The sequence below is a fragment of the Sitophilus oryzae genome, unplaced genomic scaffold, assembly GCF_002938485.1.
Source record: "Sitophilus oryzae breed Bouriz unplaced genomic scaffold, Soryzae_2.0 scaffold_122_pilon_pilon, whole genome shotgun sequence".
NCBI classification, from domain to species: domain Eukaryota; kingdom Metazoa; phylum Arthropoda; class Insecta; order Coleoptera; family Curculionidae; genus Sitophilus; species Sitophilus oryzae.
In genome coordinates, this window is record NW_022145871.1 from 39,764 (window position 1) to 64,266 (window position 24,503).

Below are 24,503 nucleotides of genomic sequence, written 5' to 3' on the forward strand. Positions count from 1 at the left end.
AAACACCGGGATTCTGCAGAACATTTAAAATGTCAGTTAATGCTAAGAAATTAAAAAAAAAATACAATAGCCGATGCTTTACAAAAAAAAAACGCTAGACTTTATGCTTAATTTTAATGAAAATGTTTGTTTAAATAGACTTTAATGAATATAATTAATTCAGAGATATAGACTTTAGTCTATATCAGTGGCGGCTCGTCAGGTGCAGTAGGTGAAGGGAAACTTCACCTACTAAATGACGATATTGCTGAGAAGTTTGCATCAATAAAGAACAGAAAAATTGAGCTGATTTACAAAAATTAGTAAGGTTAGTAATATAAATAAGTCAAATTTATTTTGGTTAATATTGCTTAGTAAACATTAATATAATAATTGAATAATAATTGAATGGCTCCTCGGTTGTAACCAACAATTTTTTCAATATCGAAATTTCAATGAAAAAAGAGAGGAAAAAACGTTATACCCTTGTTTATATATTAATAGTTAGTCAATGTGCCTGTATAAGTCGATGCTGCCAACTGGTGGCAGAAATTAAAACGTAAAAAGGGGCGGAGACTATTGAATTTGGCAAAGAAGTAGGGACTAGGAATTCTTCTCGGTAAAGAATAAAATATCTTATCTGATTCGAACCGAATTTATACCTCAAAGCGTTATTTACATTTTTTTATTTTTGGACATGGATTTATATTTATTTTGATTTTCATGGCCACTTGTTGGATACTAAAGTATGATATTAGGTATATAAATATTTTATTTTTAGATGGATAATTAAAGAATATAATATGAAACTATACCTACCTACGTCTGTAACTTTGTAAAAAGTGTGGCGGATTTAACATGTTTTTTTTAAATGTAACATCCTATTTTATTTTAGATTCTGCGTAAAATTCTATTACTTTTTTTAAGTATATTTCTTGTATAATGGTGTAAGCTAAAATTAGTTTTATAATATTTCAATTTGTTGATGAAGAAAAAATATTAGATATTTATATGTAGATATTTAAGGTAGAGGCTACAGGGTGTTCAATATATATTTTTGAAATTCGACTACGTATTTAAAATAGAAAAATATCTGCAGATTCTTTCAATGACGCAGCCTATACTGAGTGTTTTTTCAAAAGCGGTTCACCTCTATAACTTTTTTATTTTTTCAGATAAAAAAAATAAATTCGGAGTTTACCAAATTCGGAATGTTAGTAGATATATGACATAAATCGAGATTGATTCGTATTCCGTTAGTTTCGGTCACTTCCTGTTTCACCGGAAATGTATACGAGTACAACATTTGATTTTTAAATGGTACCCTCGGTATTTTTTATACTTTATTTGATAGAAAATGACATTATGAATAGAATGACATATATCATATGTCAACTTTTGACATTTTCAATTAAAAAAATAGCATTTTAAAATTCAATCTAGTGTCATTGCTGTGTTAAAACCATTAATTTTTAATCAAGGAGCTTCGGAAAAATTGATTTGATCGTCTAATATTTTTTGTGTCTTTTTCTTTTTAGTACCTGGTAAATAGGTAATTTGGTACCACACACTTTCAGAGTCAAACTGTCGTTACCTTTACGACCGGTTACATGTTTTTTTATCATGGCACTCGATTGAAATTTAAAATACAATTTTTTAAGTAAATATGTCAAAAGTTGACATTAAATTATTCTATTCACAATGCCATATTCTGCCAAATAAAGTAAAAAAATACCGACGGTACCATTTAAAAACCAAGTTGTAGTCATTTCCGGTGAAACAAGAAATAACCGAAACTAATTGAATACGTCAATCAAGCCACTTTTGAAAAACACCCGGTATATTATAATTTTTTCTGATGGATTTTACAAAATTCTTCAATTTCTATTAATAATGTCATATAACTATATAAATTACTTTAATGCTTAATAATAAATAATTTTTGTTTTGTCATGGCAAAACTTGTTATAGTGTAAATGAAGTAAAAGAAGGATAAACATTGAAAAATTCAGAACAGATTGCAAGCTGTTTAGAGTATAGATGTACTTAATATACTTTCTTAACAAATGTTGAAAGGTTTTGTAAAATCACTAGAAAAAATAATAATATATAGGATCAGCCAAAAAAAACTGTTTGAACACAGTGTAGCATCTAACTCCAAATATTTTTACATATATCTTTTTCTTCACCTCTGTAAAACACTCCTACCAAATTTGTTGTAAGCCCAACTTCGAAACAACTGACAATTATGTAACATAGGAATAATTTTATTTTGCAAATACTAACGTTATTTATAAAAAAAGTTATAGAATTTTAGGCAGAATCGAAAATAAAATAAAAGTTATAAATAAGAGTTTTGCATTAAAAAACATGTTGCATTATATCCGCCACATTTTTTGAAGCACCCATTATACTCAAAAATAATATATGAACTGTGTCTCTTAAGATTCTCTATACCATAGACTTAAAATAAAATATAGACTGAGCATCTCATTCATAAATAGCTGGAACATGCGGTCAGACACTGTCTTGTTATTGTTGTGTTATTGTTTTAGGTTATAACGAGTGCGACACGAGCGATAGATAGGTTGTCTCTGTCGTAACGGTCGTTCCCTGACGACTCTGCCGAGAAACACAACACTGTCTTTCGTTTCTCAAGTACACCTGAACTCTCCGTATCATAGCCGGGTAATTTTTTTATTTTAATGAAGCTATAAGTAAATTAAAAATATATCGTATTTAAACGTTTTTATATTTTATTAAGATTTAGGACAGGTTTTTTACATAAAAGTTTAGAAAAAACGTCTTAGAGTCCGAAAAGGATAAACATAATAAAATACACGTTATAGAAGAAATTTTATAATCGAAATTACGTAATTTTTGAAATTAATAATAAATTATTAATTTTAGTCAAACATTTACAACCCCTAATATTAATCAAAACCGGATCTATTCCACAGATATAATAGAATCGGCGACAGGGAGAGAAAAAAAAATGATTGTTGTAATTTTTTTTCTAGTTAAGTGATGTCTTATTATGTAAATTAGAGAAAACATAAATCTGTTCCATTAAAGCAAGGAAGGTGATAGGAAGTGGATAAAATAAAAACTACATTTATTTAACTCGGTACTGTCTTTATTATACCGGGTGCGGCTCAAAAGTGGCTCATCCCCATAATTTTTTTATATTTTCAAATAAAAAAACAAGATTTAGTATGTTAGTATATGAAATAAATTAGGATTGATTGACGCATTCAATTGTTTTTGGTCACTTCCTGTGTCACCGGAAATGACTATAACTTTTAATTTTTAAACGGCACCCTCGGTATATTTCTACTTTATTCGATAGAAAATGACACTCTGAATAGAATGAAATATCATATGTCAACTTTTGACATTTTCGCATATGGTTTAATTGTAATTGTAACACGCGGTTCATAACGACAATTTGACTCGAAATACCAAGTGTGTGGTATCAATATATTCATAAAAAAATGCTTTTTCCAAATATGCTAATGAGTCACCCTTGTTCCATTTGAAAAAATTGACATATGTATGATTAAAAATACGATTTGTACATCTTTTAACCGGCCTAGACAAGACACGAAACCTATTAGACGATCAAAATTATTTTTCCAAGGCTCCTTGATTAAAACTTAGTGTTTTTAACAACACCATGGCACCCCGGATTGAAATTTAAAATACGATTTGTTTTTAAGCGACAATGTCAAAAGTTGACATATGATATGTCATTCTATTCAGAGTGTCATTTTCTATCGAATAAAGTAGCAATATACCGAGGGTGCCTTTAAAAATCAAGATGTAATCATATCGGTGAAACAGGAAGAGACCAAAAACAATTGAATACGTCAATAAATCCTAATTTATGTCATATACCTACTAACATACAAATCTGTGTTTTTTATCTGAAAAAATAAAAAAAGTTATAGGGGTGAGCCACTTTTGAGACGACCCGGTATATTAAAAAATATTGTTTCATAATGTAATATCATTTTAAAATTCTAGTATGTTATTTTAGATTCTAAAGATAATTTTAGAATAAACCGGAATATATTTTTAATAAAAACATTATTAATTATTAACAGGGTTATAATTATGATTCTGTTACAATGTAAGTAAGTAAACAACGTAATGTAAGAGAAAAAATTCAGATTTTACATTTTACTAAAATATTATCTAAATAAGCGCCTTTCTACAACAACGCCATTGACTCCTAATGGGTAAATTGAGAGTTTCAAGACTTAAATGAATTATTTAAGTCAAATTTTTCTTGCAAATTTGGCACTGGCGAACCATATTTTATAGTTCTTGAACAGAAAAAGTCAATAAAATAAACACTTAAGGACTACAAGCTAAGAAAATGCGTTAATACAGCCGGGAACATAGCGGCAACAAAGCTTTACCGCACACGTGCGACGCGTACTACAAGGTAATAAATGAATGAATAGGCTCCCTCGCCTCTAATCGGTGTTGTCATATTGTAAAGAACTTATCCTTTTTAAACAGTATCCAACTTATAATTTAGTAGTATAAGGACTATTTAATACATCTATGGAATATTAAAACCTACTTTATTAAACTGTAGTATTAATATCTCAATATATGTGTATAACAAGAAAAAAAATATTGATAATATTAAAGACGTGACAACATAGGCTGGATGAGGAAGGCTCGGTCGACTGTACCCAGAAGTAAACATGTGTACAAAAAAGGTTGTTTGTCCGCGTTGAGATGTAAATAGTGTAGTCTATATTTTATTTTAAGTCTATGCTCTATACCCTTTTTTTGAATTCCCAAAACAAGCGAGATAATTAATTTTATTTACTTCCTGATATCTCATTTTATAATATTTCGGAAGAATCAATCAGGTATCTTATTTTTATAATTATTAGAAATAAATCGGATTTAAAGGATAAGGGATATGTAAGTGTATACCATACGATAAAAAAACGGCGTCAGAGGTGGCTTGGAAATGAATATCGATATCATATATTTGTACGTAAACAAATAGACGCCGTTTTTTTTCGCTCATACCGTATAAGAAAACAAATTTAATAAAACAAACGCATTTATTAATATATGTATATAGATTTACATGGTATGACAAATTCGCATTATAATCTCTGAAGGTCCTACCATGGTCCCACCAATGGTTGGTTAAAGTGGCGAGTACGACCATTTAGCAGTCACACCTATAATAATTTAATAAAATATGAATATAATAAACAAACTTATTTCTTTTAGATTTTTTAAAAGCTAGTTATATGTGTTAAGTGGTTTTTGATTATTTTAGACTAAATTTTTTAGAGATTTGATTATTTTAGACCAAATTGTCTGCCAACTCGAACATCTTTCAAAATTATAATGTAGGAAATTCTTAATATGTTTTAATTGGGAATACTTTTAGAAAGTTTCATTTTCACCAAACAAAACTACGTATGTATAATAAATTGCAGTATAATCTACTATAATGCATGATATATACTGGGGGCGTCAAAACTAGATGTTGGGTTTTTTCTCGATTATTTCAAACAGAACTCCACATTATTTGACATAAACGTAGTTTTTTCCAACTTTGTTTTGAAAAATAAATTTTAAATTCAAATAATCGATATTTATACAGTAATGCCCTCTTTTGGAATACATAATTATTTTCAGCTGCAGCGATAAAATAAATATTTACTGATACGCCAAGTAAAGAAATAATTAGGAAATTATTTTAGACATCTAATTCTTAATTTTTGTCGCTGATAAATATGTAGATACATCACTTTTAACGACAAACCTACTAATAAAAATTGCGAAAAACAAATCATGTTTATTATCAAAGAGACAATTATTGAAAACAATTCAATAACTATTAATTTGGGATATAGATCTTAACATAACAAAAGTTGGATAAAAAAATTGTTGATTTATGATATAAAATACAGTGTTCCGTTTGAAATAGCAAAGAAAAATATAATATCTAGTTTTAACTCATCCTGTATATAATACAAAAAAAAATAATATAAAGAAAATTTAAACATAAATAATTTAGGAATTTATATAGCATATTTTTATATAATTATATGAAGAGAACATTACCTTAAATTAGTTCCAGTAAAAAACTTCCATATTACTTATGTAACATTAACTTAGAAGGGGCTTTAAATATATATTTTATTATATAAACAAAAAAATTTAATCCAAAAAGGGTCAAAATGAACTCTATACGATTACGATATTATAGTATTTTCTGGAATGACAATTTTTTGACAAATTCACCAAGAAAAAAGAAAAAATATAGCCTTTCTTTTGACAAACTATACAACTTTAAAGTAAATATGTATTTAAATCATCCTGTATATCTATAAAAACACCTCCCTGTCAAATTTACGCTACTTTTGCATGCAAGCATACCTATTTTACAAAAATATGATTTGAGTGAAAATATAAAATAGGAAATCTGATATGAAGCTTTATCTAAACACAGGGTTGACTGTAGATAAACAATATTTTACGTTATTAATTAAGAAAAATTATAAAATACACAATATATCTGACAGTTCCAAAAAAGCAAAGTAAGAAATGAAACATAATTTATAGCATAAAATCAGTATTTTTTAAATTTTTAAGTCAACTGGCCATTATCGTTTAATCTATCAATCTATCAAATTTAATGTTTATTATTAAACTTATCTCAGACTCTCTATGAGGTAAAACTCTAAGATAAAAACTCTAAAAACCAAGAGTGATTTAAAACAAATTCATATGAATTTAGAAATAAATATGAACAGTATTTACTCACCTGTAATACAGAGGCTTTTTGTTTAATTAAATATGTTTCAAAATATTATCCAGCAGGTACAAAATACCAAAGAATATCTTAATACCCTAGAAGTCTCGTCTCGCATCAAAATCTGACATGTCGATGGGGCCTCGCTTTGGCGAGCGAGGCCCCAACTTCGTGGAGCCTCGCTATTTTGCTCGGAATTGAACGAACAGACGCGCGGCGTTGCCTTGTTTTGTGTGTACTTTCTTGAATAGTTTTAAATTATAGTTTTAAATTTCATCTATTGCTATAATCAGTCTTTCCGCTCTCCGCTCTCCGCACTCCGCACTCCGCAGTTTTCATATATTATCTATATGTATAATTCCCGTGTTACAGTTTTGGGTGGTTTTGGTTACCATACTCCTCCGAAACGGCTTAACCGATTTTGATGAAATTTTATATGTATATTCAGTAGGTCTGAGAATAGGTAGTTATATATTTTTTATACCCTTAAGTGATAAGGGTAGTCCACCCCAATTTTTTTATTTTGTGAAAAAAAAATTATTTTTTTTTATTTAGCATTAAAAAATACAAACAACACTAAATTTTCACCGTTCTACCTTCATCCCCTATTTTTTAATAGGGGTTGTTTTTTTCATTTTTTGTTATCATCTCCGAAACGGGTTGACCGATTTTGATAAAATTTTATATGTATATTCAGTACGTCTAAGAATAGGTTGTTATCTATTTTTATACCCTTAACTGATAAGGGTGCCGAGAGGGTAGCCCACCCTCATTTTTTTTAGTTTTTGAAAAGAAAAAAATGTTTTTATTTTTTTATTTGGCATTAAGAAATACAAACAACCCTAAATTTTCACCGTTCTGCTATCATCCCTTATTTTTAATAGGGGTTGTTTTTATTTTTTTTTTGTTGCCATCTCCGAAACGGCTTGGCCGATTTTGATGAAATTTTATATGTATATTGAGTAGGTCTGAAAATAGGTTGTTATATATTTTTTATACCCTTAAGTGATAAGGGTAGCCCACCCCCATTTTTTTTATTTTTTGAAAAAAAAAAAATATTTTAATTTTTTTTATTTGGCATTAAAAAATACAAACAACTCTAAATTTTCACCGTTCTACCATCATCCCCTATTTTCTAATAGGGGTTGTTTTCTTGTTACCATCTCCGAAACGGCTTAGCCGATTTTGATAAAATTTTATATGTATATTCAGTAGGTCTAAGAATAGGTTGTTATCTATTTTTATACCCTTAACTGATAAGGGTAGCCGAGAGGGTAGCCCACCCTTCATTTTTTTATTTTTGAAAAAAAATATTTTTTTTTATTTGGCCTTAAAAAATACAAACAACTCTAAATTTTCACCGTTCTACCATCATCCCCTATTTTCTAATAGGGGTTGTTTTCTTGTTACCATCTCCGAAACGGCTTGGCCGATTTTGATGACGTTTTATTATGTATATTGAGTAGGTCTGAAAATAGTTTGTTATCTATTTTTTATACCCTTAAGTGATAAGGGTAGCCCACTCCCCATTTTTTTTTTATTTTTAAAAAAATATTTTAATTTTTTATTTGGCATTAAAAATACAAACAATCCTAAATTTTCACTGTTCTACCATCATCCCCTATTTTTAATAGGGGTTGCTTTTTAAATTTTTGTTACCATCCCCGAAACGGCTTGACCGATTTTGGATAAAATTATATGTATATTCAGTACGTCTAAAAATAGGTTGTTATCTATTTTATATACCCTTATGTGGTAAGGGTAGCCCACCCTCATTTTTATTTTTTGAAAAAGAAAAAATGTTTTTATTTTTAGTTGGCATTAAAAAATACAAATAACCCTAAATTTTCACTGTTCCATCATCATCCCCTATTTTTAATAGGGTTGTTTTTTTAATTTTTGTTACTATCTCCGAAACGGCTAGACCGATTTTAATAAAATTTTATATGTATATTCAGTAGGTCTGGTTTGGTTTGGTTTGGTCACAACCTATTCCCAAGTTATCTATTTTTATACCCCTAAGTGATAAGAGTGGTCCACCCCAACTTTTTTTTTATTTTTTAGACAATTTTTTTTATTTTAATTGTTTTATAGGGAGTGCTTATTTTTTAGGGGGTGCATGTCCAAAATTTTCTTCTGGGTACTCACTTTCATCACTTAAGGGACCTCTGTACAAAATTGCATATTCCTAGTCCTAGAACGGATTTTTCATAAAAATTATTCAAATTTTTACCCTTAGTTTTATCCCCTTAAGGGTTGAATTCCAAAAATCTCTAATTATTCAATTACGCTACATAATAAACCTCTGTGCAAATTCTCATATTCCTTGAACAGAATTTATTGTTCCAGAACGTTCAACCCCTCATTTCACACCCTTAAAGGGCGAATTTCCAAAAATTGCTTCTTAGTGCTAAATTACGTTACATAAGGAACGTCTGCAAAATTCATACTTCTAAAACCGATTTTAACAAATTTTTTGTACAAATTTTCATCCCTATTTTTTAGGGGGATGCATGCCTAAAATTCGCTTCTAGGTACTCACTTTCATCATTTAAGGACCTCTGAACAGAATTTCATACTCCTAGTCCTAGAACGGATTTTACATAAAAAATTATACAATTTTCACCCCCTAGTTTTACCCCCTTAAGGAATGAATTCCAAAAATCACTCTAATTATTCAATTACGCTACATAAAGAACCTCTGTGCAAATTTTCATATTCCTTCAGCAGAATTGTTTCAGAACGTTCACCCCTCATTTCACACCCTTAGAGGGCGAATTTCCAAAAATTGCTTCTAAGTGCTAAATTACGTTACATAAGGAACGTCTGCAAAATTCATACTTCTAAAACCGATTTTAACAAATTTTTGTACAAATTTTCATCCCTTATTTGTTAGGGGATGCATGCCTAAAATTCGCTTCTAGGTACTCACTTTCATCATTTAAGGGACCTCTGAACAGAATTTCATACTCCTAGTCCTAGAACGGATTTTACATAAAAAAATTATACAAATTTTTCACCCCTAGTTTTACCCCTTAAGGAATGAATTCCAAAAATCACTCTAATTATTCAATTACGCTACATAAGGAACCTCTGTGCAAATTTTCATATTCCTTCAACAGAATTGTTTCAGAACGTTCACCCTTCATTTCACACCCTTAGGGCGAATTTCCAAAATTGCTTCTTAGTGCTAAATTACGTTACATAAGGAACGTCTGCAAAATTCATACTTCTAAAACCGATTTTAACAAATTTTGTACAAATTTTTCATCCCTTATTTTTTAGGGGATGCATGCCTAAAATTCGCTTCTAGGTACTCACTTTCATCATTTAAGGGACCTCTGAACAGAATTTCATACTCTTAATCCTAGAACGGATTTTACATAAAAAATTATACAAATTTTCACCCCTAGTTTTACCCCCTTAAGGAATGAATTCCAAAAATCACTCTAATTATTCGATTACGCTACATAAGGAACCTCTGTGCAAATTTTCATATTCCTTGAACAGAATTGTTTCAGAACGTTCACCCCTCATTTCACACCCTTAGAGGGCGAATTTCCAAAAGTACTACTTAGTGCTAAATTACGTTACATAAGGAACGTCTGTGCAGAATTTCATACTTCTAAAACCGATTGTAACAAACTTTTTATCCCTTATTTCTAGGGGATGAATGTCAAAAATTAGCTTCTGGGTACTCACTTTCGTCACTTAAGGGAACTCTGTACAAAATTTCATACTCCTAGAACTAACATTTTTTGTAAAAAATTTCACCCCCAGGCTATACATTTCCAAAAATCGCTTATCAATGTTCAAATGTGCCACATCTGTGCAAAAGTTCATACTCCTAGTAGGTACTGATTTTTTTTGTATAATTACACCCCTTTATCTAATTACACCCCCTTATGGGTCGAATTTTAAAAAATTACTTAGTAGTACTCATCTTAGAGAACGAATTAATATTCTCCGTATTTACGGAGGTTAATTACGAAGGAATTTGTTACCAGAAATTACCAGTTATTTTTTTATTGGAATAGAAGTAATTTTTATTAGAAGGTACAAAAAAATCTAAAATTTTATTTTCATAGCTACCTTTTTATATCCTTAGGATGCCTCATGTACTAACGAATACGAAATATATAATCAATACATATTTCTTTAAATATCGAGAAATAAAATATGTTTTGGCAACACGGTCCGAAATATCGCCGCGCGTAGTCCTCAAAATTTAAAATATTAGCATTTTCAGGCTTCGATTATGTTCAAAAGCGCCACAGTGTGACAAATCACTAAAGCTTCCACACGAGAGTTCTTAAAACTATAATATTCTTTGAAAATACACATTACACATCACGTAAACACAACACATAAAACTCATAAAATAATAGTTTGTAATCCAAATATTCAAAAATACTGTTTCGTTTCTTCGTGAGGGACGAAAAAATTGATTTTTTTAATTATTTAGATATGCATTAAGGTATATTTCAACTCAAAAGCTTATAAATAATTATTTTTTTAAGACATAACCTAAACGAAACGAAATCAGAAGTCGAGAAAGATAAACAAAACTGCCGAATTTAGAAACGAATATGAGTTTTTTTCCTTTTTTCTTGTCACAGTTGAAACAAACAAGGATAAAGCTATTTTCGTAAAACATGCGTGAAACGTGCTAATAAGTAGCCCAATAGATGTGACCTTGCGCCCTTCCATTTTTGAACGATGGGCGGGTTTAACAGATTCCCCTCAAAGAAAATCGTAGGGGAATACAAAAATGCAAAACGGGCAAGGCGCCATCTAGAAGATAGGATTTTACTAAGCCCTCATTGTATATCTATTTATACATAATCAAGGGTTATACCTATGAAAATTACAACCTTATTTCACTAAAATCTCTATTTTGAAAAAAAAATGTCGGTTACAACGTTTTTCGGGGAAGCCATTCAATAATTACAGTGTTCACCATAAAGTTGGATCCATATGGGCGGTGGACGGTTTTTTTGGTATTAGAGTTTAAAAAAAAACTTTTTGTGGCAATCAATTCTGCTTTAAAAACAACTTTAAATGCACCAAGTCAAAGGTGGAACATAATTTTATCACCTTTTTTAAAATAATAATAATTTAACCAATTTTTAAAAATTTCTTTAAATATTTTGTATTTGACAGCTCTCAGATGTTAGCTGTCAACTTTGACTTGGTGCAATTTTAAGTTGTTTTCAAAGCAGAAGTGATTGCCACAAAAAGATTTTTTAAAACTCTAATATAAAAAAAACGTCCATATGGATCCAACTTTATGGGGAACACTGTATATAATGTTTATTATATTTAATTTAAACTTAATTATATTTCCACTGGAATGCAAAATAATGTGTTTATCGAAAACTGGTTGTATCTCTTTTTACTTAATGTGTTTTAGCCCAAACTAAAACGATATTAGTATAATATATACACTAATACCGATAACGTTATTAGTGTATAAATAATAACAAAAAAAATGTTGACAAAATAGTGAATGCAGCAAAAATTTTTCAAATATTTTAAAAAATGTTGACAAAATGGTGAATGCGCCAAAAAATTTTAGCCTGCGGCGCAATTTAAAAAATTCACTCTGCACCTAATTTTATACCCACGAGCCGCCACTGGTCTATATCTCTTGATGCATTCCGTCAATAAAGCGGCGTTTACACGATGCAAGTTTTGCTTGCGCAAATACTTGATTGGAAGTACTTGCATTTGATCATTTTAAAATTGTATGTTTACACTAGTCAAGTTCTGGTACAAGAAGTATGGTGACCACCGAGATTGTTAAATCTGGTGTGAATATTTTATGTCATGCGTTAAGTGATGAATTACGTATTTTGTTAGAAAAAAAGAAAAATCGAAAAGCAACAGTGTGGGTAAAACCATGGATAAATCGAAGGCAAAATTTAGGAGTATCATATGCAGCATCTCTCGCGTTTTTATTTTTATGACGTTCACTTGTAATTTTCCACAAACATTCGTGCTTTTCGTAAATTGTTATAAAACTCATAATATGGTCGTCGGACCACCCGCTTGCCATCATTTTTACGTGCAACTGCTACTGCAAGAACTGGACAACGTGTTTAGAAAAGTAGACCGTCGATCAACTTGCAAAGTAATTTTTCTTGTACAGGGTGTCCCACTAAGAATAACTCTCGGCTGTATCTCGGAAAGTATTAGTCGTAGAGCTTGTGGAAAAAAAGATTTATAACTAAAGAGAGCATGAGAAATTGCTCGAAATTATTTTCAAGTTTGTAGAGCGGCCGCTAGAGGGCGCAACAGCTATTAAAAATAAGAAAAAGGAGTTTTTACACAGTTTTGCCTAGATAACAGATACTATAAATAATAGATTCATAATCTTCAATAATTTTTGCATATTTTTTGTTGGAACCATTATTTCCTATCTGCTAAAATAAAGTGGTGGGGGAAGATTAGATCTGTTTTTATTTAAATGTTAATAACTCCGGACTGGTTGATCGGAATCCAACAAGTGAGGGCTCGTTTAAAAGAGCGTTTCTTACTCTATATTATACCATATAAACCAAATACGTTTAAATAAAATATACGACGGCCTCCCCATAAGAGCAATGAGAGGATTTACGTCCCAGTATTGAAGGAGGACAGAAAATCGAGTCGAATGTTCAAGACATAGGTTCATCCTTGTTTAGTCAAACCTCCTACAAACCAAGGATATACTTATGTAGGAAATGCATTGAAATTCTATAGCCATCCTTCAATATCGGGACAGGAATTTAAGCGGTACCCTCCGTATACTTTATTTTAAACGTATTTGATATAAACAATAAAACTAAGCTTTTGAACGTAGACGCTAGGGGGCGCTGTCTTACAATTTAACAAATATTACGCGTTTTTTCGAAAAAGTTAAATACGATAGTAGATGTAATTTTAGCTGATACTAAAGAGTAATAAAAGTTTAAAAATTCAGCGAAAACCGCATCTTGATATCTTTTTTCAAACCAAAGTTATTAGCAAAATTATAATAAATACGAAAAAAATAAGCCCTTAATTACCTTATTTTTCTAACACGGTATCCCTAGCCCTCTTGATTATGACCATTCTAATAAAAAAATAAGATAGAAAAGATTATTTCATTCAAAAAATCGACAATGTACCAGAATACCATAATACTAGGTGTATTAATATCTAATAATTAAGATATCAATGAGAGTGACCAAGAAACGACGCCTCAGTGCATTCATGGTAGCACAGAATATCTAGCTACGTAGTTCTTGCGTAGCTAGATATTCTGGCTTTGGAAAAAAGTTGCTTTTAAAGAGATATAGGCGAATTTTTGCGCATAAGACGCTGTAAGCTGGTGACATTTCGACAGTCGAGCGAATAAGTAATGACGTCGCACTTAAAGCGTCTTTAAGCGGTAACTAGCCTTCCAAAGAGAGCGCTTATAAAGTCTTAAGCCGGAGTCTCATGCATCCGAAATCCGATGGTACGACATCCGAAATTTGAAGTTATCGTGTGAAATAAAAAAAGCCTGTCACATACATCCGAAAGTTCGTTCCGAAATTTGACAGTTTTAACATTTTTCTGCTGCGCTGAATAGAGATTCATGTCATGTTTTATTGGAGAAACACTTATAAAAATAACTTGCTCGCCAAATATCCCGAAATTGCCCACTTCCCACTAAACTTGTTTTTAAAAACAAATGTTTTCAAAAAAAGTGAGGTTAAAAAACACACGATATCGTACAAAAGTTAAACAAAATTTAACTTTATACGACGTCGGATGATTAGTTAAAATTATCGGATAAAAATTGTTGTCAAAATATTTCGACCAATAGGAGCACCGTCGGATCGTCGTGTCATCGGATTTCGGATGCATGAGACTCCGGCTTTAAGCGGAATGTGGAGGGGTAGATTCTGTCAAATCTGTATTTATGTATTTGGAAACTGAAGGAATATTTACAGCTGATTTATAAAAACGTCACGCTTAAAAGACATACATTTTTGCGTTTAAAAAATTAATGACGTAGTTCTTTAAGGCGCTTAAAGACAAGTCTTAAGATGAGATCTCGCTAAAATATGCCGATAGTTTAAACTCAAAATATTATTATATCAACAATTTGATAGTCTCAGCAGCGTTTTTTATCTGCTAATTCTTCAAAAGAGAAAAAACGCTGCTAAGACTATCAAAATGTTGATTTAATAACTCTTTGACCTTTATACAATTGCGTCAAAAGCATTTTTTTTCCAAAGCCTACCATGATTTCACTGAGGCGTCATTTTTTATTCACTGTCATTGGTATCTTAATTATTAGATATTAATACATCTCTGGTATTATCGTATTCGGGTATATTGTCGATTTTAGAATAAACTAACCGTTTCTATCTTATTTTTTATTAGAATGGTCATAATCAAGAGGGCTACTGTAACCGTGTTAAAAAAATAAGGTAATTAATTAAGGGTTTATTTTTTCGTATTTATTATAATTTTGCTAATATCTTCCGTTTGAAAGAGGATATCAAAATACGGTTTTCGCTTACTTTTTAGACTTTTATTACTCTTTACTATCAGCTAAAATTATATATGTATACTATCGCATTTTATTTTTTTTTTAAACGCGCAATGTTTGTTAAATTGTAAGACAGTGCCCCCTAGCGTCTACATTCAACAGCTTATTTTTATTGTTTATACCATAAAGTAACATTTTATATTTCTCTATGGTTTATACGCTATAATATAGAGTAAGAAACGCTCTTTTAAACGAGCCCCCGTTTGTTAAATTCCGTTCATTCAGTCCGGAGTTATTAATGTTTAAATAAAAACAGATCTAACCTTTCCCCACTACTTTATTTTGGCAGATAGGGGAAAATGGTTCTAACAAAAAATATGCAAAATTTACTGAAGAATATGAATCTATTATTTATAGTATCCGTTATCTAGGCAAAAGTGTGTAAAACACCTCTTTCTTATTTTTAATAGCAGTTGCGCCCTCTAGCGGCCGCTCTATAAACTTGAAAATAATTTCCAGCAATTTCTCATGCTCTCTTTAGTTATAAATATTTTTTTCCGCAAGCTCTACGACTAACACTTTCTGAGATACAGCCGAGGGCTATTCTTAGAATTAGTTCTGTTATCTGTGATTTTTAGAGGGACACCCGGTACAATCATTTGAGCAATTACTTGAAACATAGTTTACATTAAGCAAGTACTTGCAATCAAGTTCTTGCGCAGGCAAAACTTGCATCGTGTAAACGTAGCTTAATAATTCGACAAATTTGCAAGTGGCCAATGGCCAATGTAATGAGAAGTGCGCGGGGTGTGGATTTTGGGATACTCATTCATGATCCATGTGTAGATAGCGATCTACTAAAATATATTGCTGTTTATTTAAATGTTTAGTGATACTTTTTTGTCCTAGTAGCTCCCCAACTGATAAATATGAATTTTGTGTTAAATTCAGTCATACCACATCTTGTTAGTCTTAAATTGAAATTTGTAGGCCTTGATGCCTGTATTATTTTGAACTGATTTGAGATCAGAAATAAATATTTTGAAAAAAAAAACATGAATAAGTTACTTCATATCATTTATTGGTATATGAAAAATATATAATTTATATCATTTATATATAATATATTTAAATATGTTAATAATATATAAATATAAAGTTTACATATAAGAAAGTCTGGTAAAGGTGTGGATCCGGTGGCTGACCTGACAGCTACTTCGCATGCGCACATCGTCGATGTTGCCAGATTGCAGGTTATTTTAGAATTATTTTCAGTAGAAAACAAATAATGTGTTTTTTGCAAATACGTTTAAAATAAAGTATACGGAGGGTACCGCTTAAATTCCTGTCCCGATATTGAAGGATGGCTATAGAATTTCAATGCATTTCCTACATAAGTCTATCCTTAGTTTGTAGGAGGTTTGACTAAACAAGGATGAACCTATGTCTTGAAACCATTCGACTCGATTTTCTGTCCTCCTTCAATACTGGAACGTAAATCCTCTCATTGCTCTTATGGGGAGGCCGTCGTATATTTTATTTAAACGTATTTGGTTTTTTGTCAATATATACCGTATGATCGAAAAAACAGCGTTCATTTGGCTGGAAAATGACGATCGATGACATCTCCTATATAAATTTGCATATAAAATGATAGCGATCTTTATTTTATATCGCTGAGGCCGTTTTTTTTTCGATCATACGATATTATTTTTAATATTTTGCACAACGCGTGAACACTTATTATGTGTTTTCATAGTTAATAAAATTAAATAGAAATAAAACTTTAGATTGCTATAAAATTAATCTAATTGCTCTAGATAATAATCTAGAGCAATTAGATTAATTTTATAGCTAAATCTAAAGTTTAAGCGTACCTAGCATAATAATGCTAGGTACGCTTAAAGTGCTTTTTATTAAAAATTCGGAAAAATAAAAGAGGTGTGTCCAAGTTACTTCTTTTTTGAGTTTTTGCTCCATATCATGTTCATAATAGGGTTTCTAACATAATTCCATTAAAATTAAAACTACGTAGACCAAACCAAAAAGGCCTTTTAGCCTCCGTAATTATAACTGTAGAATCAGCAATATTAATAGGTACCTTGTAAATTCTTCTTATACATTTATTGTATTAATTTTTCTGCTATCTTAAGGTTTTTCTATTCCTTACACCTCTATTATGTGATTCCTAAAGGATATGCAAGTGTTAAGATATCTTAACATTTATTCTCCACACCACAAAGTATATGTAGTATATATGTAATAGGTAGACATAAAAAAATTATAAGAAATATCTTAATATAAATTACAAACTAACTTAAGTCTTAACTTGGTCTGTGTATGTGTGTATAAATCTAATAAGATCAAAAATGAACCTTCACCATATTAGATTTTGGCATTACAGGAAAGAAATTACAGTAAATTAAGAAAATAATATCAAAGTACAGGATATTAAATACTGTAATGTATTCTACGACACAAACGATCCCTTCTAAAGAGAAAAAGATAAAACTAGGTAAAATGTTACCTCTATCTTACTGACTTGTATTGTGCTGTGAGACTCATCATGCGGTAGCAGTGGCGGATACAGAGGGTGGCCCATGGAGCCCCGGGCCCCCCCTTAAATCTGTAAATTGTGTTAAATATTAGGCTTTTTTTGTTAAAAATGGCGCTCTAAAAAGCATATTCTACATTACTTTTTATTTTGGGGCCCCCCTTAAAATAAATTCCTGTATCCGCCCCTGTGCGGTAGTACCGTATGATCGAAAAAAAAAACGGCGTCAGCGATGGCTATGAAATGAACATCGCTGTCATTTTATATGTAAAATTATTTGGGAAATGTCATTGATCGTCATTTTCAAGCCAACTGGACGCCGTTTTTTTCGATCATACGGTACTTCAATATATACGTTTATTTATATAATACGTTACTATTGATATAATCAAAACTATGGTTTTGCCTGTGAATAACTAGAAATTAAACTTGGATGTAATAAATGTGTCATATTGATGACAAAATAATTCTACTAGGTTTAAAACCAATAAGAAAAAATCAGTAAATGATAATTTTTTAATTTTTTGGCGCCTATTAACTGGAATATATTTCTTGATCAGGGGGACGTTGATGGGGCGGTTTCACAGTTTTATGAAATTCTATTTAAAGCAATATCTTCGTTTGTTCCTCTTAAATGCTCAGTGAATTCAAACTTTCCGAAATGGTTTAGCCATGATCTGAAAAAATGTATTAGAGAGAAGAAGGTTAAACATAGGCTGCATCGGCGAACGGAGAGCAGGGATGCTTATCTGGAATTTGTCTGCTTAAGAGAGAGGTGCAGGGCGTTGAGGCGGGATTGCTACTCTAGGTACATCAGAGAAACGGAGTCTAATATAGCACAGGACCCCAGAAAGTTTTGGAGCTTTGTGAATAATAACAGAACAACATATGATTTGCCTAGTACAATGTTTTTCAATGACATTAATGCTGATAATGGTAAGGATATTTCAAATTTATTTGCGGATTCCTTCTCATCTGTGTACTGCGAAAGTAATTTAGTTGTACCCTCTTGCATGCCCGACTTTATGAAAACTATTAATGTAAAACAGATATCCAAGAGTGCAATATTTTCTGTACTTTCGGGCCTTCCAGCAAAAGTTAATCCAGGCCCTGACGGCATACCGAATGTGTTTCTGAAGAATTGTATATATATATAGTATAACTAACCGATTACACAAAATATTTAATATGTCTTTAAGACTCTCGGCTTTTCCTAGGCTCTGGAAGTCTAGTTTTTTGATCCCGATTTTTAAGAGTGGCAATAAGTCTGATATTAAAAACTATAGAGTCATATGTAATAAGTCGGCAATTCCAAAACTTCTAGATAAGCTAGTCTACGAGGATTTGCTATGGCAATGTTAGGGCATATTAACAGACTGCCAGCATGGATGTTCCCATGGTAAGTCGACTGTTACAAACTTGGTCTCATATCAGACGGCTCTGTTACACGCCTTAGAGAATGGAAACCAGGTGGACGCAGTCTATACGGATTTCTCTAAGGCGTTTGACAGAGTTAATCATGTTGTCCTTCTGGAGAAGCTGAGAGCTGTTGGCTTTTGTGATGATTTGGTTGGTTGGTTCCATAGCTACCTGACCGAAAGAAGGCAGGTAGTTAAGATTAATAACTTTACTTCTAGAGAGATCTCAGAGACGTCTGGTGTTCCACAGGGCGCCCATTGTTCCCCTTTACTGTTTAGGCTATTTATCAATGATATTGTGTCGAGTGTTAGTAATTCCTCCTGCTTGTTGTTTGCCGACGATATGAAAATTTATAGAACTGTTTCTAATGTTAATGATTGCCAACTTTTACAGAGAGATTTAGATAGAATGGGTGACTGGTGTAAGGTGAACGGCCTTTCCCTAAACGCTAGTAAATGTTCAGTTATAAGTTTTTCCAAAAAAAGATCACCAAGGTTTCTTTTTGATTATGATTTGAATCATGTTCATTTGACACGGGTGGATTTGGTCAGGGACTATAGGGGTATAGGCTTTGACTGTTCTCTTTCTTTTAATGAACACATTAATATAATTGCTAATAAAGCTTTAAAAACACTGGGTTTTGTATTGAGAAACTGTAAAGACTTGTCGGTATGGGCTTTGCAGATAGTATATTGCTCATTGGGGAAGATCAATTTTAGAATATGCATCTGTTATATGGAATCCTCAATACGATGTATCTAAGAAAACAATAGAAAGGGTTCAAAAGAAGTTTGTAAGGTATTGCGCTTTCAGACACAATCAAGAATATAGTTACATTATCAACTTAGACCAATTAAATTTAGAGACTCTGGACAAAAGGAGATTAATCTATGATCTTTCTTTTTTTTATAAGATTGTTAATGGCGTATATGACTGTCCTGAGATACTTAAGACAAATTTATTTCAAAGTTCCATTTAGGCCATTGAGAATTAATGATTTGTTCTTTATTCCTTTGCATGGTACTAATTATGGAAAGCATTCTCCAATTCCAAGGGCACTTAATTCTCTGAACAGGTTTCATGATGCTCACATTTTTAATGACTCTTACTGGGCATTTAGGAGGAAGATTAGAAATGAGAGTGGTGATTGATGGGTGTGTTAATTCTTCTTTTTACTGTACCGTTCTTCTCTTATAAGTGTTTATTGTTGTTTTTTTTGTATTATTTTTTAATGTTTTTAGTATTAGTAATTTAGTTTTTAGTATTAGTAAGTATCTTTATACGATGTGAAAGAAAAAGAAAAGACATTTTTTTTCTTTTTTTTAATATTGTTTTGTAAATTTTGTAATGTAATGGGGTTTCCCGTAAATAAATAAATAAATAAAAATAAATTCTAATGTAAATATGTAAATAAATAAATATTATTACAATATACCGTATGATTGAAAAAAAATTACGTCCAGTATATGCGTCCAGTTGGCTTGGAAATGATGATCGATGACATTTCCAATATAATTTTGCATATAAAATGACAGCGATTTTCATTTCATAGCCATCGCTGACGCTGTTTTTATTCGATCATACGGTATTATTTACTTTAACTCCAATTACAATTATAATACCTTAACTTCACAATCTCCATTATCCTGCTTACCTTAATTTTTGATATCAAGATATATCTGAAATTATAAAATTAATTATAGCATTTGTATTCTTACTGATTAACACTCAAAAAAACATTTTTGTTTTCAATGGCAAATAATTCGAAAATAAATTGCAATTTGGCAACATCGAAGATGTGCGCTTGCGTAGTATCAAATGCAACAAAAATCAGCCACCGGATCCACATCTTTACGGAAAGTCTTATTTATTTTATTTCTCTGTATGAACTCACCATTATACTTTTTCAATATTTTACTTTATTTGACTGTCTGAACAGTTGACTTAGTTTGAACTTTTCATTCTTAATATATGGTTTGAATGCTTACAAATACAATTTTATTTGTTATTTTATTTTATTCTTATTTATTTCACTGTTGGAACCCATTATATTAAATATTTCTAATATGTGACATTTTCCAATTAATAAATAATCTATTCTTTTAATTTTATCACTTGCCATTTCTGCTAGCATCAAAATAGCACCGTTAATATTTCCACTAGTTTCTGTTGGCAGCACAGATCCATCAACCACAAAAAGTTTGCTTGTTGTTTTGACTTGAAAATCATAATTAACTACTGTGGATTTTTTTTCTGGGTGTCCCATTTTACACGTACCTATAGGATGGTATGATGTCATTGTTAAATGCCTAACATAACATTCCCAGTACTTGTCTGAATTAAATTGATATAATTCACAGCCTGGAAAGGGTTTATAGTTGAATTGGGCACCTATGGATTTTAACTCATCAGATTCTACAAGTTCTTTTATAAATTTTATGCCCTTAATAAGGGTTTCAACATCCTGAGGGTCTGTTAAGTATTTTGGGTCAATAACAGGAGATGAATAAGGATCATTTTTGTTCAGTTTAACAAACCCTTTGCTTTTTGGATGTAAAAGCACTGGTAAAATGGTAATAGCTGGTTGTTTATTTGTAGCAAAGTATGTTGAGTAGACAGAGCTAGGAATCCCCATTAAGTGTCTTAAATATATGCCATTATCCTCTTTCAGTGCCAATGGCATGATCATAAATTGCAAATCTGGACGCTCTGAAGTGTTTCTTGTATTAAAAAAGGCTATCAGCTCACAACCTGTTGTAGTCCAAGGACCTATACCCTTACTGAAATACTTCCACAATGATAATGGTGACAGTATTTGTTCTATTCCAATATCTAAGGTCTGATTGATTAAGACCAGATCAAAACCTGTAGTGACATGATCATGCAAATTGTGTCCCACTGGTAAATCAACTTTTAAAGGAATTTGTACTTCTTTTAAATGTTTTTTCTGTCCTATACCAGAAAGCATTAAAATTTTTGCTGAACCAATCACTCCAGCTGATAAAATAACACCCAACTTGGCATAAACTACATATTTTCTTCCTGAATATCTGTATTTAACACCATAAGCTTCAAAATTAGACTTCATCATTATTTCTTCTACAACACATCCATATCTAATATCTATATTTGTAATTTTACCCTGTTTGATTAACTCTGCTGTTGTCCACCTTTTTCCATTATGAAGAATGGTTTTTGGTTTACTGTATCCCAACTGACAGTTCAGATTCTCTTTTGGAGTTTCATATCCCAAATTCACTACTGCTTTTAATAAAATATCAGGTAAAATAGTGTGAAAAATTAAATCCCTAACTGGAATAAGCCTCTCCAATTTTTTGAAGTAATACAAAATATCATTATAATCATATTCCTTGTAGTCTTTAAACCATTCGTCAAAATCTGACTTATGACCTCGCATGTAAAGCATATTGTTTATCATGCTAGTGCCACCTAAAATTTTTCCCATTGGCCATCGACTGGAATTATTGGGAAGTGCAAAGCAAGCCGTTTTCTGAGGTACCGTTGTATATTGCCAGTCAAAGGGAGAATTCTGTAAAAGAATTCCCATTGAAGGGACATTGTAAAAACCAAAATCACGTTTTCCAGCTTCAATAACAAGTATTCTTTTGTTTGAGTCTTCTGCTAGTCTTTTTGCCACAAGTGAACCTGCTGAACCACCACCTACTATAAAACAAGGATTGATCCTCAGGTCGCACAAAAGGAAGCCTTACCTATAATATAATCATAAACTACCAACTTTTCTTTATGAAAATCAAAAGACGACACCAAGAAGTTTTCTAAAGTATCATAATATTTTAAAAAAGCACTAAATAAAACTATGAGAATAAAATAACTAGCGAGGAAAATGGATCTTAGAAACATTGCCTCTCAGTCTATGTATTAAAATATTTCACACAAAACAGATACACAAGAATATTTCATTTCTTTATGATTAGATTTTGTACATGTTTTCTCACTTAGTGCTTTCTGATGTTCTCTGGTTTTGTTGGGTTTTGTACTTTGTACTTACTAGGATACATTAAAATACGCAACCAACCGTCCAATCAGATGAAAGAGGTACGTACCCTATCGTTGGGTATTGTGCAATCACGTGATGCTCATGTCGTATGACGGTTAAATCTTTGGTTAGAATTTTTGTTGTTGTTTTTACCTGTTTTTACAGTTTTTACTTTATTTTTCTATTTACATCAGATTTATATTTGTAATTGCCTATCAGACAACGTATTTAGAGAAAAATAATAAAATTAGGATCGTGTTTTTTTAAATCCTGGATATTAATTGGAACCCTTGATAACATTACTGCTTTTGATATAAAGTGCATTTTGATTATTTACTTGGGCTAGGATATTAAAATATCGGTTGGATTGTACGACATAAATAGATGTAGGTATGATTATTTATATATATAATAATGTATTTATAAAGCTTACTATCTGTTTTGCATTTTTAGTTTTTGATCAGACATTTTATTTTTATTTGTGAAATGCCCACAAAAAAGCTTTCAATGATTCAACATCAGTGTGTTTGCTGCATAATGGATCATTCCTGCTGAACTTTTAGATCATTTGAAGACTACACGGAAAAAAACCAGATAATATGTTACATTTTCATAGAAATTAATAGCGAGACAATTTTATAGGCAAGTGTTAGCATTATTAGAGGCACCATCAAAGAAAGCAATAATATGCTTAGTCCCAGAGATATTACAGCTTAGTTATTTTGCCCTACAGGAGAAAAAACAGAGTAGTTCACTCGTAATTGCATTTTCTCGGCTCCAGTTAAAATGAACAAGCTGGTTTTTCCTGTGGTCTTCATTTGAAATAACGTAAATAAATGTTTATATGTATGTGATGATTAAATTGGTGTTAAGGAAATAAAAATGTTTTCGATATTAATATATACCTATATATGTATATTTATTTTAAATAAATTACACTTTTAACAGTTTAATGGAGTTTTTAAAGCCAGTTATAATATTTATATTTTAAAAACTTGAAATCATGTGGATGTAATCACGCATTAAACCACAGACTAACTTATATAAGTCAAAAAGTAGATTTTAGTGTTAACTTTATACCGTATGATCGAATAAAAACGGCGTCCAGTTGGCTTGGAAATGACGATCGATGGTATTTCCTATATAAATTTACATATAAAATGACAGCGATCTTCATTTCATAGCCATCGCTGACGCCGTTTTTATTCGATCATACGGTATAACTTGT

At 31.1% G+C, this 24,503-nt stretch overlaps 1 protein-coding gene across 2 annotated transcripts; it reads right to left on the minus strand.

Annotated features, from left to right (window-relative positions):
* Positions 1-20,525: 20,525 nt before the first annotated feature.
* On the minus strand, positions 20,526-23,473 carry LOC115874139 (glucose dehydrogenase [FAD, quinone]-like). Of its 2 annotated transcripts, none has more exons than XM_030889231.1 (2): positions 22,989-23,473; positions 20,526-22,938 (listed from the first exon to the last, which is right to left on the minus strand). In XM_030889231.1, exons 1-2 carry the CDS (start codon positions 23,137-23,139, stop codon positions 21,263-21,265), a joined length of 1,827 nt encoding a protein of 608 aa, XP_030745091.1. In that variant the 5' UTR covers positions 23,140-23,473; the 3' UTR covers positions 20,526-21,262. The 2 variants fall into 2 exon arrangements, with proteins under 2 accessions (XP_030745091.1, XP_030745090.1); XM_030889230.1 differs by having other exon boundaries at positions 20,526-22,941.
* Between the last annotated feature and the right edge of the window lie 1,030 nt (positions 23,474-24,503).

Coding starts and splice junctions, on each gene's coding strand:
- LOC115874139 (XM_030889230.1), bottom strand. CDS start 23,139: ATGTTTCTAAGATCCATTTTCCTCGCTAGTTATTTTATTCTCATAGTT. Junction 22,942..22,988: donor AGTTTATGATTATATTATAG/GTAAGGCTTCCT, acceptor CTTGTTTTATAG/TAGGTGGTGGTTCAGCAGGT.